Here is a 16,949-nt window from a genome sequence, read left to right as displayed (position 1 = left end):
GAGCCTTATTTTTTGCCATTTCCTTCAGAGCAGCGTGAACTTCTTCTTTCATCACCATAGGCTCTTGCTCATATGTTGTTTCATGAAATTCTTCTTGGTAATTTTATGTAAAACTGGAGTGAGGATGCAACTATACCACAGTACTAGACGTTACTCTGATACAAAAACTTTCCCCTCTTCTCCTCTGTATCAAGTTCCCCCTCTACACAGTACTCCCATCAGCAACTCCACGTGCCATTATTTCTCCCATCTTAAAAACATCAACTTTACCTCAATTCCATTTTTTTTATGCCAAAACTCCCTAAAACTGTCCATATACAGTATCTTTACTTCCTTCCCCATTCTCTGCAATCAGTATCAGAAAATGTATGTGTTAAGGCCATCAATATATTACTAGAATGACCTTGAAACAATAATGGGATAGCTGGCATAATGGAATAGAATTTTGTACAAATAGGTATTCCATAATATTTAATGTATTCAAATACTGTAGTCTATATTTTAAACACCAGAAGTCTTTGTCACTGACCTCATTCCTGAGTCCTCTTCTGAGCAGCATGCAATTCACCCCTCTCACCATCAAACACCTCCATGAGTTGATATTTCTGGGTTTCAAGTCATATTGACTAGTTGCTCCCTCTATCGCCTGTGCCAGATCCTTATGGTCTTCTTGATCCCTACTATTAAAATGCCCCAGGGCTTGAACTATTTGTTTTATCGGAAACCTCTCCTAAGGCTGTAGCTTTACTTTTTTAACAAAAATATTATTAATTTAAAAGTAACACATGCACACTGTTGTTGTTGTTATGTGCCGTCGAGTCACCTGCGACTCATAGTGACCCTATGTACAACAGCCCTAAACTCCTCTCTGTCCTGTGCCAATCGCACTGTCTCTGACACTCCCATCCCAATTATCCCAGTCACTGAATCAATCCACCTCATAGAGGGCCTTCCTCTCCTGCGCTGTCCCTCTACCCTCCCAAGCATGATGTCCCTCTCCAAGGACCGGTCTCTCCTCACAACATGTCCAAAGTATGTTAGACGGAGCCTCAGAATCCTTGCCTCCAAGGAGCCACCCAGTTTAACCCCTTCCAGGACAAATCTGTTTGTTTTCCTAGCAGTCCATAGTATCCTCAATGCACACTGTAGAAAACTAAAAATGAAGATAGGAAAATATAAGGGAAAATAACATATTTTGACCACCTTGAAATTACCCACATATATCTCGGCATATATATATACCTTTTTCCTCAAATGAGAATATACAGTTACAGTCTTCTAATATTTTTTCTCGGGAGTCATGTCCATCTTTCTACATCAATGACTTTTAACCTCATCTAGTTGTTGTTAGGTGCCAACAAGTCAATTATGACTCACAGTAACCCTATGAACAACAGATATGAACCCTGTCCTATCGTGGGCCATCCTCATTATCTCCAACACACTTGAACCGGTGCTGCAGTCACTGTGTCAATTCATCTAGTTTGAGGATGTTCCTCTCCTTTGCTGACCTCTACCTTTCCAAAGAACAGCCTCTCCTAACAATATGCCCAAAGTATGTGAGACGAAGCTTCACCATCTGTGCCTCTAAGGAGCACTCTGGATGCACTTTACCTAAGACATATCTGTTCTTTTGGCAGTAAATGGGACATGCAGCAATTTTCTCCAACACAACTCAAAGGTATCAATTGTTTTATCATCCTTAGTGACTACCCAACTCTCAGATGCATAAGCAGCTTGGTTCAGGTGCACCTGAGCCTTTAAACAGACATCCTTGTTCTTTAGCACTTTGCAGAGATCCGTGAATGCAGGTTTCCTCAATTCAAGACTTTTAAAAAAATATTTTTATTGATTTTCATATATTTCCTTTACATTACGCTTCATCCATATGTATTGTGTTTCATACAATCTTTCATTTCCATTGTATTTCATATAATCATTCGTATACCGTCTATTTTTCATTTTTTTTAATTGCTTTACTAACAAAGTTTATGTACTTTGTGCTTCACACTATTCTTCATTCACATTGTGTTTTATAAAATCATTCTCATGCATTATGTTTTATAAAATTAATCACCACTGGACCTTGCCCATCATTACCCGGGCAAGACATGTTTTGATTTCTTCACTATCACTGCCCTGGGGCTGACTGTGGATCCAATTAAAACGAAGTAACTGACAACTTTAATCTTTTCTCCATCTATTATACTTATTGGTCCAGAGGTGGGGATTTTTGGGTTTTTTTATGTTGAGATGTAACTGATATGGAAGGCTGCCGTCTCTGATTTTTTTGCAACAAGTGCTTCATGTCATCTTCACTTTCAGCAAGCAAGGTCGTGTTACCTCCATTAGCAGGATGTTCATAAGTCTTCCTCTTCCTCTGATCCTGATGTCACATCCTTCTACATAGAGTCTAGCTTTCTGAATGATTTGCTCAGCACACAGACTGAACCTTTTTCTTATGTGCTGTCAAATCTCCTGCAACTCATAGCGCCCCTATGCACAATAGCTCTGGACTCTGCTTTATCCAGAGCCTGTCTCACTGTCTCCTATACACCTGCCTCTATTGCCCCAGTTACTGTGTTGATCCATTTCATCCAGGGTATTCTTCTCCTGCTTGTCATTTCACCCCTCCAAGCTTGATGTCCTTCTTCAAGGACTGGTTCCTCCTGGCCACATGCACAAAATATGTGAGATGGAGCTTCAAAATCCTTGCCTTCAACAATCAACTTAGCTTCGCCCTCTCTAGGACAGACCTGTTTTTTCTCTTTGCAGTCCATGGTATGTACAATAACTTCTCGAGCACCACAACTCAAAGACATCAATTTTTCTTCTGTCATCCTTAGTCTTGGTCCAGCTCTCTGATGCATAGTAAGTAACTGCGAAGACCAGGTCCTGAATCAAGTGCACCTTGATTTCTAGACTGACTTTATTGCTCTTCAGGACTCTGGAGAGGTCCCTAACTGCTGACTTTCCTAATGCGATTCGTCTTTTGATTTCCTGACTGCTGATGCCAAGAGTGTTGATTGTCGAACCAAGAAAGCTGAAATTGTTAACAATCCCAATCTCTTCTCCATCCGTCATGGTGCCAACAACGGGCCCAGTGGTGAGAATCTTTGTTTTCTTGATGTTGTGCTTCAATCTATATTGAAGACTGCAGTCCTTGACCTTCTGCATCAAACACTTCAAGATACTCCTCAATTTCAGCCAGCAAGGTTGTGTCATCTGCATAACACAGGTTGTTGATGAGTCTTCCTCCAATCCTGATGCCACATTCCTCCTCATAAAGTCTAGCCTCCTAAATGATCTGTTCTGCACACAGATTGAAAAGGCATAGAGACAGGACACATCCCTGATGCACTCCTTTCCTGATTTTCAATCATGCAGTGTTTTGTTGCTCTGTGCTGACAACTGCTTCCTGGTCTAAATATAGGTTTCACAGACTGAATAAATATGGAGAAAGGCTACAGCCCTGGTGTACACCTTTCCTGATATTAAACCACTGCTGATTATGGAGCTAAGTAAACAAAAGCTGTTTACAATCTCAATCTCTTCACCATCCATTCTGATGCTGCCAACTGTCCCAGTGGTGAGAATCTTTGTTTTATTGATGTTGAGCCTCAATCCATATTGAAGACTGCCGTCTTCAATATGACGTTCATATTGACGTTCTGCAGCAAGCACATCAGGTCCTCCTCACTTTCAGCAAGCAGGGCTGTGTCATCCGCATAACACAGGTTGTTGATGGATCTTCCACCAATCCTGATGCCACATTTCTCCTCATAGAGCCCAGCCTCTTGGATAATCTGTTCTGCATATAGGTTGAAAAGGTATGGAGATAGGACACATCCCTGGTGTACGCCCTTCCCAATTTTGAATCATGCAGTGTTTCCTTGCTCTGTTCTGACGACTGCCTCCTGGTTCAAGTATAGGTTTCACATTAGCACGATCAAGTGTTCTGGGATTCCCATTCTTCTCAGAGTCAGTCACTTTGTTGTGATCCACACAGTCAATGCCTTTGCATAGTCAATGAAACACAGACAAACATTCCTCTGGTACTCCCTGCTTTCAGCCAAGATCCATCTAACATTAGCTACAATATCCCTAGTACCACAACCCCTTGTAAACCTGCCTGCACTCTGGAAGTTCTGTGTTGATGTGCTGTTCCAACAGTTTTTGGGTAATATTCAGCAGAATCTTGCTTGCATGTGATATCAATGATATTATTTGATAATTTCCACAGTCTGTTGGGTCACCCTTCTTTGGAATGGGAACAAATATAGATCTCTTCCAGTCAGTTTGCCAAGTGGTTGTCCTCCAGATTTCTTGGCACAGCTTGGTAAGCACATCTAAGGCAGCATCTGTTAGTTGAAATATGTCAATTGGTATACCATCTATTGTTGGGGCCTTATTTTTTGCCAATTCCTTCAAAGCAGCTTGAACGTCTTCCTTCATCACCATAGACTCTTGCTTATATGTTGTTTCATGAAATTCTTCTGTGTTCACCAATTCCTTTCGGTACATTGACTGTATACTCTTTCCATCTTCTTTCAATACTTCCTGGATCATTTAATATTCTGCCCAAAGCATCCAGTCTAAATCAATCACATGATCTACTATGTCAGGAATGAAAGACAAAGGAAAAATGGTGTTGCATTGTTAGTGAAAAAGAAAATTTCAAGATCTATCCTGAAGTACAGTGCTGTGAATGATAGGAACTATCCATATGCATACAAAGTTAATACAACTATCATTCAATCATAAGCCAAAGAGGAGGAATTTTAAGATTTTTACCAAACTTTGCAGTCTAAAACTGCTTAACTGTGAAAACAAAATGCATTAATAACGGATGACTAGAATACATAAGTTGGAAACAATAAAGAAGGAATGGTAGTCAGGAAATACAAACTTGGTGACAAAAACGAGGCCAGATATCAAATGATCAAATTTTGTATAATCAATTTTTTATTCATCACAAAAATAATTAAAAAAAAAACACCCACAAATGGCAACTTTACATATGAACCTCACCTGATGGACTGCACAGGAATCAATTAGAAAAGCTCAGTATCAGCAGTCAAAACCAAGCCAGGTGCTAACTGTTCAAATTGAGGCCAAAGAAAATGAAGGGGGGAAAAAAGTCCACAAAAACCAATAAAATAATGAGTTCTTGAGTCTATTTGAGGCTCTGAACACTAACGATCGAAGACCCAATAAGTCGTGGGATGACATCCATGAAGAAAGCAAAATGTCACTGCAAAGACACAGGAGGCCTAACAAACAGAAGATAAAACAGATGAATGGAGCCTTCCAAGAGTCAAATCCCTATGCACATCCAAAACTTCTCCAACAGGGTAAAAAGGGAAGCCACAGACTGGGAAAAGTATTTGGTAATGACATGTCAGATAAGGGACTTATATCCAGAATTTGTAAAATACTCGAGCAACACAACAAGATAACAATCCAATTGAAAAATGGACACAGGATATGAACAGACAGTTCACCAAAGAAGACATTCAGATGGCTAACAAGCACATGAAGAAATGTTCAAAATTCCTAGCTCTAAGAGAGATGCAAATCAAAACAACTATGAGATATCATCTCACCCCAGTAAGAATACCAAAATTTAACAGAACAGCAAGCAACAAATGCCGGCGAGGTTGTGGAGAAACTGGAACCCTTATTCACTGCTGGTGGGAGTGTAAAATGGTACAACCACTGTGGAAGGCAGTGTGGCACTTTCTCAAAAAGTTGCAAATAGAGATACCATTCAACCCAGCAATTCCATTACTGGGAATATACCCCAGAGAGACCATAACTGCCACCCAAGCAGATATATGCACACCCATGTTTACTGCAGCTTTGTTCACAATAGCAAGGAGTTGGAAACAACCTACGTGCCCATCAACAAACGAATGGATAGAGAAGCTGTGGTATATTCACACAATGGAATACTACACTGCATTGAAAAACAAGGAACTCATGCAATATTATTCAAAATGGGTGACCCTGGAGGACATTATGATGAGTGAAATATCTCAGTCACAAAAGGACAAATACTGCATGGTGCCACTGTTGTAAAGCAGGACTGACCTCAGGGTTGGGAGGAGACCGAGAAGGATGGGTTCAATAATTTATACTGCATTGAAACAGATGAGGGAGAAAACTGTTTAAGAGGAAAAATTATTAGGTATTTTTGTCATGACAGGAGTCCAAAGTGAAGGCTGTATAGTGGAGTGGACCTGGGGGGAGGGATTGTAAAACAATGAAAGAATTTTTCATTTACTTTTCCAAGAGGGGAGTGTACTGGAGGAAGAAATGACCAAAATGGATATCAGAAAAGATCCTGAAAATTACACCAGAGTATCGAGAAGCCAAAACAAAGGGAAGAGATGCAGAAGTAAAAGAGGTGAACAGAAGATTTCAAAGGGCAGCTCGCGAAGACAAAGTATTAGAATGGAATGAGCAAAGGTGTTGGAGAATAAAAAGGGAGAAAAACTCACTTGGCTTTCCTCAAGCTCAAAGAACTAGAAAACAAATTCATGCCTCAAGATGCAATACTAAGAGACGCTATGGACAAAAATCCTGAATGACCCAGGCAACAAAAGAACATGGAGGGAATATACAGACACACTGTACCAGAAAGAATTGATCGGCAATGAAATATTTCAGGAATTACCACATGACCAAGAGTCAATGGTAATGAAGGAAGAAGTTCAAACTGCACTGAAGGCTCTGGCAGAAAATTAAGACCCCAAGAATTGAAGGGATAGCAACCGACAGGCTTTAACAGGTACAGCCCTGGACATGTTCACTAGTCTATGCCAGAAAATTTGGAGGACAGCTGCCCGGCTGATCGACTAGAAGAGATTCATATTTGTTCCCATTCCCAAGAAAGGTGATCCAAGACAATGTGGAAATTATCAAATAATATCATTATCATCATATGCAAGCAAAATACTGCTTCAGATAATCCCCAAAAAACTGGAATAGTAGTACAATCACAGGGAACTGTCAGAAGCTCAAATTGGATTTAGAAGAGGTCATGTCACCAGAGATAGTTTACCATATTGTGCAGCAATTCTATTCCTCAGGAGTTATCCAAGAGACATGAAAATACATGTCTACAGAGAAACTTTAAAACAAAACTACAGTATATTCCTACTAGGCAACACAACTTCGCAGTAAAAATCTGAACTATTGGTATACTGGGAGCTCTAGTGGCCTAGTGGTAAGGTATTTTGTTACCAACCTGAAGGTATGCTGCTTGAATCCACCAGTGGCTCATGGGAGAAAGATGAATTCTCTCCTTCTGTGTAATTTACAGCCTCTGAAAACCTGCTGGAAGGTCAGCTATGAGTCGGGTCCGACTAACAACAACACTGGTACACAAAACCAAACCACAACCTTGTTTGCTGAAAGCAAGGAGAATTTGAAGCACTTAATGAAGATAAAAGCCTTTAGTATAGACTATACCTAAACATTAAGGAAATAAAAATCCTCACCACTGAACCAACAAGTAGCATCACGATAGATGGAGAAGAGAATACAGTTGTCAATGATTCCATTTTACTTGGGACCACAATCAACACCCATGGTAGCAGCAGTCAAGAAATCAAAAGATGTGTTACAATGGGAAAATCTGCTGTCAAGGACTTCTCCAAAGCTCTAAGGAGTAAGGATGTCAGTTTAAAGACTAAGGTGTGCCTGGTTCAAGTCATAGCCTTTTCAACAACTTGCTATGGATCTGAACGTTGGACAATGAATAAGAATGGCAGAAGAAAAATCAATGTCTTTTGAGCTGTAATGCTGGTTAGAAAAGTACTAATATCCCACGGACGGTCAAAAGAACAATTATGTCTTGAAGGAAGTGCAATTAGGGCACATAACAACAACTAGTATACATAACAAAGAAGATCTCAAAAACATTATAGCATGAAGATCATGCCTGACACAAAACAGTACTTATTATGTTTCTGATTTCCTAACATTCAAGAACCAAACTCAGGTAGGTGAGTTGATTCCAACTCATAGTGGCCCTAATGGACACTGCAGAAATGCTCCACAGGTTTCCAAGGCCTTTCTCTTAATGGAGTCGCTGATGGGTTCAAACTGTTGACCTTTCAGGTAGCAGCTGAGTGCTCTTAACCAGGGGTCCTATTTAAGAACAGGCAAAACTAATTTATTGTGAACACAAAAAAAAATGTTCCTAAGAGTAGTAGCCTCTGAGAGTAGGGGACGGGAACAATGTTAACCTGAAAGGATTATGAGAGAACTTGTTAAAGGTAATGAAAATGGATGATAATGAAAATACATGAATCTGGGCAATACTTACAGGAGTGAAGAATGAATACATCTGTCATAATTCCTCAAGTTGAACACTCAAGATCTAGACATTTTAATGTACATTAAACATGTCTATCTAAACTTTTTAAAAAATTAAAAAACTAGACACGCATAGAAGACTTTTAAAAATACCTTTGGAAAATGTTTTACTTACCTCCTTTTCTTTTGAGCAAGGTTGAGCTCCATAAACTTATACTTCTGGTATTGTTCATCCAACTTCTTGAGTACTATATCTGCAGTGTCATTCCCAGGTTGTTTCATGAAGGAATCTACATCTTCCTTTAATATACAGAAAATATAGTGTTTTATAAATTTTAGAATTTATGTCACTAATTTAGACTTTTAAAGGCTTTATTTAAAAAAAAATAAGGAAAAACTGTTGGGTGGTTTGGGTTTTTTTCCTCCAAAGGCTTGTTTTGTTTCCTCCCAAAATGCTTGTTTTGAAGTAAAATTTTAATTATCAAAGATTTTTCAGACAGTATACATAAATTATGTACCTAATTTCTTTTTCCTTTGTTCTCTTTTTTTATTTTTTTTTTTCATTTTTAAGTAGGGAAACAAAGATGATCTTTGCTTTATTGCATGTCTTGCATATCTTAGGCAGCTGTGGGAGTGAAAAGTTGTACTATGATCTACTCACTACTCAGAAAATGATACAGCTGCGTGCTGAAATGATAATCAATTCAATTAATTTTTAACTCTGGTTCTGTCATAGAAATTATGGTCATTAGATTTCCAAGGCAAGCCATAAAAACCTAATTAACCATCAAACAGTTGAAATAGTCAACCTAAAAACAAAAAATCTTGTACCAGGAATAATTACACAGAAGAAAAACAGTAAAACAGAACAGCAATGTTTTAAGCATACACTAAATAATATTAGTCCCTAACTCAAACTCACTCACTGCCATCGAGTTGGAATAGTTAGGGAGCAACTGGTGAATCTGAACCAACAGATAGGTGCTAACTTTGGGTGGCACAACTCTCCATGGACTATGTCACCAGAACTCCATAAAGAAATGCTAAATCAAAACTAAAAAGATCAAAACTAAAAGATATAGAAATTGAAGGAGATTCTAAAATTGCCTTCCATCATAGCAAGAGCAATAAGGCAAAAGAAGGAAATGATAGGTATCTAAATTGGCCAAGAGGAGTTGTTATAACTATCCCTATATGCAGATAATGTGGTAGTATACTTGGAAAACCCTAAAGATTCAGCAAAAAACAACTGGACATAGTCGACCAATTAATTCAGCAAACTAGCAATTGGATCAGTTGGATTTTTCTACAGTGACAAAGAGCATATAAATGGAGCTAAGAAAAACAGTACCAATTATAACAGCTAATCACAAGATGAAATACTTGGGAACAAATCTAACTAGAGATGAAAAAAAAACCTATGCAAAGAAAATTACAAAGTATTACTACACGAAACAAAAAGAGAGGTAGAGAAATGGAAGAATATATCATGCTTATGGGTATGAAGACTCAATAATGTGAAAATGACAATTCTACCAAAGGCAATCAAGTTCAATGCAATCTCAGTATAGATATCCATCCCATTCTTTAATAAGATAGGGCAATTTCCAATTTTATCTGGAATGGAAAGAGTCCCTAAATAAGCAAAACACTACTGAAAAAGAGAAATAAGGTAGGAGGCATAACACTCCCTGATCTCAAATTCTACTACACAGCCGTGGTGGTCAAGACAGCGTGGATATTGGTACAGCAACAGACACATAGATCAATGGAAGAGATCTGAGAACCCAAAAATCAGCTCATCTACCTATGGTCAACGGATTTTTTTTTTAATTTTTATTTTATTATTTTTGTGTGCATGTACCGTCAAATCAGATCTGACTGGTACAGGAGGAGATTGCCCCTCCTTCCCCGGCAGAGCATCTGGTGGATTCGAACCGTGCACCTCTGGGATTGTAGTTGCAGCTTCTTGCCACTAAGCCACCAGAGCTCCCCTGGTCAACGGATTTTTGACAAGATGAAATCAGTTAAATGAGGAAATGACAACCTCTTTAATAAATGGTGTTGGCAAAATTGGAAAACCATCTGCAGAAAACTTGAGCAAGAGTCACACCTCACACTATACACAAAAACCAACTCAAAGTGGATCAAGGACCTAGGAGTAAAACCAAAGACTATAAAATTCATCACAGAAAATCTAGGAACAACTCTAGAAGTCCTAATACACACCATGAACAGACTTCCAAGCATAATGAAAAACCTACAATACAGAATAAAATAAGTGAATTGGACCTTCTAAGAATAAAAATCCTATGCTCATCAAAAAATTTCTCCAACAAGGTAAAAAGGAAACCCACAGACTCGGGAAAAAATATTTGGCAATGACATATCTGATAAGGGATTCATATCTAAAGTTTGTATCATACTCCAACACCTCAACAAGAAAAAAGCAAGCAACACAATAGCAAATTGGGCACAGGATATGAATACACACTTCACTGAAGACATTCAGATGGCAAAGAAATCCCAAATTCAAAATCCCTAATTACCAGAGAGATGTAAATCCAAACTAAGCAATATCATCTCATCCTAGAAACAACAGCAAAGTTCAACAGGACAGCAAACAACAAATGCTGGCGAGGTTATGGAGAAACTGGAACACTTATTCTAGTGGAAGTGTAAAACGGTACAACCTTTATGGAAGAGGATATGGCACTTTCTCAAAACATTGGAAACAGAAATACCATTTGACCCAGCAATTCCACTACCGAGAATATACCCTAAAGAAACCAAAGCCAAGATTCAAACAGATGTATTACTGCTGCATTATTCGCAATACTAAAGAGATGGAAACAACCCAAGTGCCCATCAATAAACAAAGAGATAGGAAAACTGGTACATTCACACAATGGAATATTATGCAGCAATGAAAAACAATGAACTCATAAAACATTACACAACATGGATAAGCTGGGAAGATATTATGCTGACTGAAATACCTGCCACAAAAAGACAAATACTGCATAGCATTGCTCTTATAAAATAGGACAGACTAAGTAGTTGGAGAGAGAATAGTAAGAGTAGATAGATAATGAACAATGAATTGGAAGAGATGAGGGGAAGAACTATCTGAAAGGAATATATAATTAAATATGTATGAAAATCTAGAACAACAGGGACTCAGGGATAGACAAGGAAGGGGGAGGGAGGAAAATTTGCAAGAGTGAATGAATAAAAATTCAACCTTTCTGTAAACTTTCATTAAAATCACATAAAAAAATAAAATTTGCCTTCAATTTACACCTTATACTTTACTCAACAACTCATTGCTAAGAAGTTGGAACTGACACATAACTGACCCTTTAGTATGTTTCCATAAAAGATGGAGAAGAGATTGAGGTTGTTAGCAATTACAGCTTGCTCGGATCCACCATCAACACTCTTTAATACCAGCAGTTAGGAAATCAAAAGACGAATTGCATTGGGAAATACGCTGTCATGGACCTCTCCCGAGTGCTGAAGAGCAATGATGCCAGTCTAGATACAAAGGTGCACCTAATCCAGGCCATGGTTTTCTCAGTTACTTGTTATGCTTCCGAAAGTTGGACAATGACTAAGGATGACAAAAGTCATCAGAGCTGTGGTGCTGGAGAAGAGTCATACCATGGACCACCAAGAAAACAAACAGGTCTGTCTTATAGAGGGTGAAACCAAGTCTCTCCTTGGAGGCTAGGATTTTGAAGCTCAGTCTCACTTACTTTGGCCACATGGCCGGGAGAGATTGTTCCTTGGAGAAGGACATCATGCTCTGAAGGGTGGACGGGCAGCACAGGAGAGGGAGACCCAGGATGAGATGGATTGATACAGTAACTGGGGCAATGAGGATTGGTGTGTCAGAATCAGTGAGATTGGCTCAGGACAGGGAAGGGTTCAGAGCTGCTGTACTATGCATCGCAGATGTCTCAACCAATAACATTCTATGACAGGTTTGGAAGCATGAGGGGCATCCACTTACTAAAAAACTTGCCTCCGGAAACTCTATGATACTTTCATAAATGTCGATAGTTGTAGAGGGGCTTCAGGCCTTTTCTTCATGGGGTCACTATGAGTTGTGCTCAACTCGAAGGCAATCAACAGGTGGGTTTCCAGAGATAAACAGCCTGGGAGGAGATTGCTCATCTTTCTCCAGTGAAGCAGCTGGTGGATTTCAAACATGTCTCTGGATGGCAGTGCAACTCCTTTCTCAAGAGGCCACCAGAGCTTCCCTCAAAGGCCTTTAGTTTGTCAACATAAGTAACTTAAACTCAATTATAGTACAGTTTCTGAGATTATGTCATTATTCTTATACATGCTTACCAGAAAATTTTTTAGCTGCAACAAACAAAAAAACTGAACTCACTGCCATCCAGTGCAAACTGCCTCTTAGCTTACCTTCCAGTGTGGGTTTGTGGGGTTTTTTTAAATTTTATTATTTTTTTGTGTGTGTACCGTCAAATCGGATCTGACTGGTATAGGAGGAGATTGCCCCTCCTTCTCCAGCAGAGCATCTGGTAGATTTGAACCACATACCTCTGGGATTGCAGTGCAGCTTCTTGCCACTAGGCCATCAGAGCTCCCCCAGTGTGGTTTTTTTAAGGCTGTAAATTGCACAGGAGGAGAATGCTCTTCTCCCATGGAGTCTCTAGTGAAGTCTAATCACCAGAGAGGTGTCACCTTTGTGTTAGTAGCACAAATCCCTATGGACAATACCACCAGAGTGCCCTGGCTGAAACAAGGCAAGATGAAAAAGGTAGAGAAACCTAGTCAAGGAGTGAACGATCAAGTCATCAAGCTAGAAGCACCTTGAAATAAATGGAAAAGGTAAAGCTAAGGTAAAGGTGTAAATGACTATGCCTTATGTAAAAATGATACATCTTCCTATGAAGAAAAAAAGACAACCTCAAATTCTAACACAAGGTACACGCTATGAGTAGCTTAGAGTCTAGCAGCCAGAACTGACTACAGCAGATTATAGTTGAGTAACTGGGGGCACCACTTACTATTAACCTTCAGAAGTCATTTAACCTATTTTTGTCTCAATTACTTCACCAGTAAGGATAAAATAAAAGTATCTTTTCCCCCTAGAGGACTAAAAGAGCTAGTTTTTAAAAATGTTCAGAAAATATGACATTTAATAAGTTGTTCTTATGTGCCATCAAGTTGGCTGCGATTCGTAGCAACTCTTTATGTACAACAGCTCTGAACCCTGTCCTACCCTGAGCCAGTCTCACTAATTCCAACACACTTATTTCCATTACCATAGATACTGTGTCAATCCATCTCATGCAGGATTTTCCTCTCCTGTGCTCTCCCTCCACCCTTCCAAGCATGATATCCTTCTCCAAGGACTTGTCCTTCCTGGCAACATGCTCAAAGTAAAGAGATGGAGCTTCAAATTCCTAACCTCCAAGGAGAAACCTGGTTTCACCTTCTCCAAGAGTGACTTGTTTGTCCTCTTGGCAGTCCATGAGTTCAAGACTCTTCTCCATCACCACAACTCAAAGGCATCAATTCTTCTTCTGCATTCCTTAGTCATTATCCAGCTCTCTGATGCATAGCCAGTAATTGTGTATCTTTGTCTCTAGACTGACATCGTTGCTTCTCAGTACTCTAGAGAGGTCCCTGACAACATATTTTCCCAATGCAATTCATCATTTGATTTCATGACCGCTGGTACCAAGAGTGTTGACTGTGGAGCCAAGCAAGCGGAATTTACTAACAACTTCAATCTCTTTTCCAACTATCAGGGTGCTGCCAACCGGCCCAATGGTGAGCATCTCTGTCTTCTTGATGTTGAGCTTCAATTCATATTGAAGACAACAGTCCTTGACTATCTACAGCAAGAGTTTCAGGTATTCCTCAGTTTCAGCAAGCAAGGTTGTGTCATCTTTATAATGTAGGGTGCTGAGTCTTCCTCCAATCCTGATGCCACATTCCTCATCATAAAGGCTGAATCAAATCCATAGAAATAAAAATTTGACCTTGAGTCTACCTCACCTGAATTTATAAAGAAACAGGAACAGGTTTGAGGCTCTGAACACTAATGAATGAAGACCAGATGAACTGTGGGATGATATCATATCAAGGATATCATCCACAAAGAATGCAAAAGGTCATTATAAAGACAGAGAAAGAAGAAAAGACCAAAAATGAATGTCAGAAGAAGACTCTGAAGATTGCACTAGAGCACTGAGATGCCAAAACAAAGGGAAGAAATCAAGAAGTCAAGGAGATGAATAGAAGATTTCAAAGACAAAGCCAAGTATTGTCATGAAATGTGCAAAGAGCTGGAGTCAGAAAATCAAAAGGAATGAACTTGCTCAGTACTTCTTAATTTAAAGGAGCTGAAGAACAAATTCAAGCTCTGAGTTGCAATGCTTAAGGATGCTATGGGCAGAATACTGAATGATCCAGGAAGCACTGAAAGAAGATGGAAGGAGTACACAGAGTCACTGTACTAAAAAGAATTCGTGAACACAGAAGAATTTCCAGAAATAACATATGATCAAGAGGTAATGGTTATGCAGGAGGAAGTTCAGGCTGCTCTGAAGGACTTGACAAAAAAAAATAAAGCCCCAGGAATCGATGGAATACCAATTGACGTATTTCAACAAACAGATGCTGCCCTGGATGTGCTCATCAAGTTGTGCCAAGAAATCGGGGGGACAACCACCTGGCCAACTGACTAGAAGAGATCCATATTTATTCCCATTCCAAAAAAAGGTGACCCAACAGAGTGTGGAGATTATCAAACAATATCACTAATATCACACACTAGCAAAATCCTGCTGAAGATAATCCAGAAACAACTGGAACAGTACACTGACAGAGTTTAAAAGTGTCCATAACACTATGGACATTGTTGCCAATGTCAGATGGACCTTGGCAGAGAGCAAAAAGTACCAGAGGGCTACCCATCTGTGTTTCATTGACTATGCAAAGGCATTTGACTGTGTGGATCACAATAAACTGTGGCTACCTCTAAGAAGAATGGGAGTCGCAGAACACTTGATTGTGCTTATGCAAAACCTATACTTGTACCAGGAAGCAGTTCTCAGAACAGAGCAGGTAAACACTGCCTGGTTCAAAATTAGGAAAGGAATGTGTCAGGGATACATGCTGTCTCCAACAAATATAAGCTATTTCTATACTACACACAGGGAGCTCTGATGGCATAATCCATAAAGAGTTGTGCTGCTAATTCAAAGGTTGTGTTGTGTATCTCTCGCAGGTAGAATTCACAAGCAGCTCCTACGAAGATGCTCAGTCGCCTCCACTGCAGTTTACGGTCTTGTGAACCTGATGAAGAGTTTCTCTGAAGAAGAATACACTGGCCATTCAGTAGTAGAATTATTCTGTCCCATGAGGGAGAACAGTTAATCTGTGGAATAATATATGCTGTCATGCAACAGGTTTCAGTAGACCTTCCAGACTAGGAAAGCAAGGATCTACTTCTAAAGACTAGAGAATGAAAACCCTATGATCGCAATAATCCAATCCAAAACTGATCATGGCGATAACACAAGACTAGGCAGAATTTCATTCCCTTGTGCAGAGTTGCCATGAGTAGGGAACTGACTTGATGGTGGATTGCAACAATGTGCTACAGGAACACCAAAAATGTGACAAAAACTCTGGCTTGTGATAGAGATAAGGGGAAAGTATCTATCAGGAAATAGTATGTGAAGAACGTTAAAAGAGTACTTCATTATATGAATAAAAAGAGAAGGATAATTTGAAGAAAAGCATGTAGAGAAAGTGGGAGGTTTGAGGAAAATCATCAACAAGGGTTGACAATGTGACTGCAGCAATGGGCTCCTGTGTCAAAGATGATGAGAACAGCACAGGATAGGACAGGGTTCAGAACTACTGTTCATAGGATTGCTATAAATGTTACTCAACTCCAGGGTATGAAATAACAACAACAACAACAAAAATAAATCACTTTTTACAAGGACTAAAAACAAGAATCGAAAAACTGGGAGGGAAATGTTTGGCAATGTCATAGCTGGATGAATCAAGGGATTCATCTCTAAAATCTACAGAAAACTCCCAATATCTCAACATGAAAAAGACAATTCAAATACAAAAACAGAATACTTGAAAATAAACTTCGTTAAAGAAGAAATTGGACATAAATTATTTCAGAGAATAAAAACAGATAAAATTCTCCCAGACTCATTCTATGAAGCAAACATATCTTTGATACCAATGCCAGGAAAGGACACCACCAAAACAGAAAACTATAGGCCAATATTTCTCATGAAAATAGATGCAAAAATCCTGAATAAAATCCTGGCCAACAGAATCCAATGATACAGCAAAGAAATAATTCACCATGACCAAGTGGGATTCATAACAGGTATGCAAGGATGGTTCAACATCAGAAAAACAATTAATGTAATTCATCACATTAACAAAGCATGATCCTATCAATTGATGCAGAAAAGACCTTTGACAAAATCCAACACCCTTTCCTGATTAAAACACTCAACAACTAGGATTAGAGGGGAATTTCTTCAACATAGTAAAAAGTATATATGCAAACCCAAGAGCCAACATTGTTCTCAATGGAGAGAAGTTAA

General features: G+C 39.1%; 1 protein-coding gene across 1 annotated transcript in view; it reads right to left on the bottom strand.

Moving 5' to 3' along the window:
- VBP1 (von Hippel-Lindau binding protein 1) overlaps positions 1 to 16,949 on the bottom strand; it is a 41,899-nt gene that overhangs the window by 18,926 nt on the left and 6,024 nt on the right. Inside the window, exon 2 of the mRNA XM_006899955.1 lies at positions 8,501 to 8,625. Within this exon, the coding sequence (XP_006900017.1) occupies positions 8,501 to 8,625 (125 nt within the window). The remainder of the gene's footprint in view (positions 1 to 8,500; positions 8,626 to 16,949) is intronic.

The sequence above is a fragment of the Elephantulus edwardii genome, unplaced genomic scaffold (assembly GCF_000299155.1).
Source record: "Elephantulus edwardii isolate Elephantulus edwardi_28Jun2011 unplaced genomic scaffold, EleEdw1.0 scaffold00269, whole genome shotgun sequence".
NCBI classification, from domain to species: Eukaryota; Metazoa; Chordata; class Mammalia; order Macroscelidea; family Macroscelididae; genus Elephantulus; species Elephantulus edwardii.
Note: the sequence above shows the minus strand (reverse complement) of the source record. Positions and strands in the feature narration are given on the sequence as shown.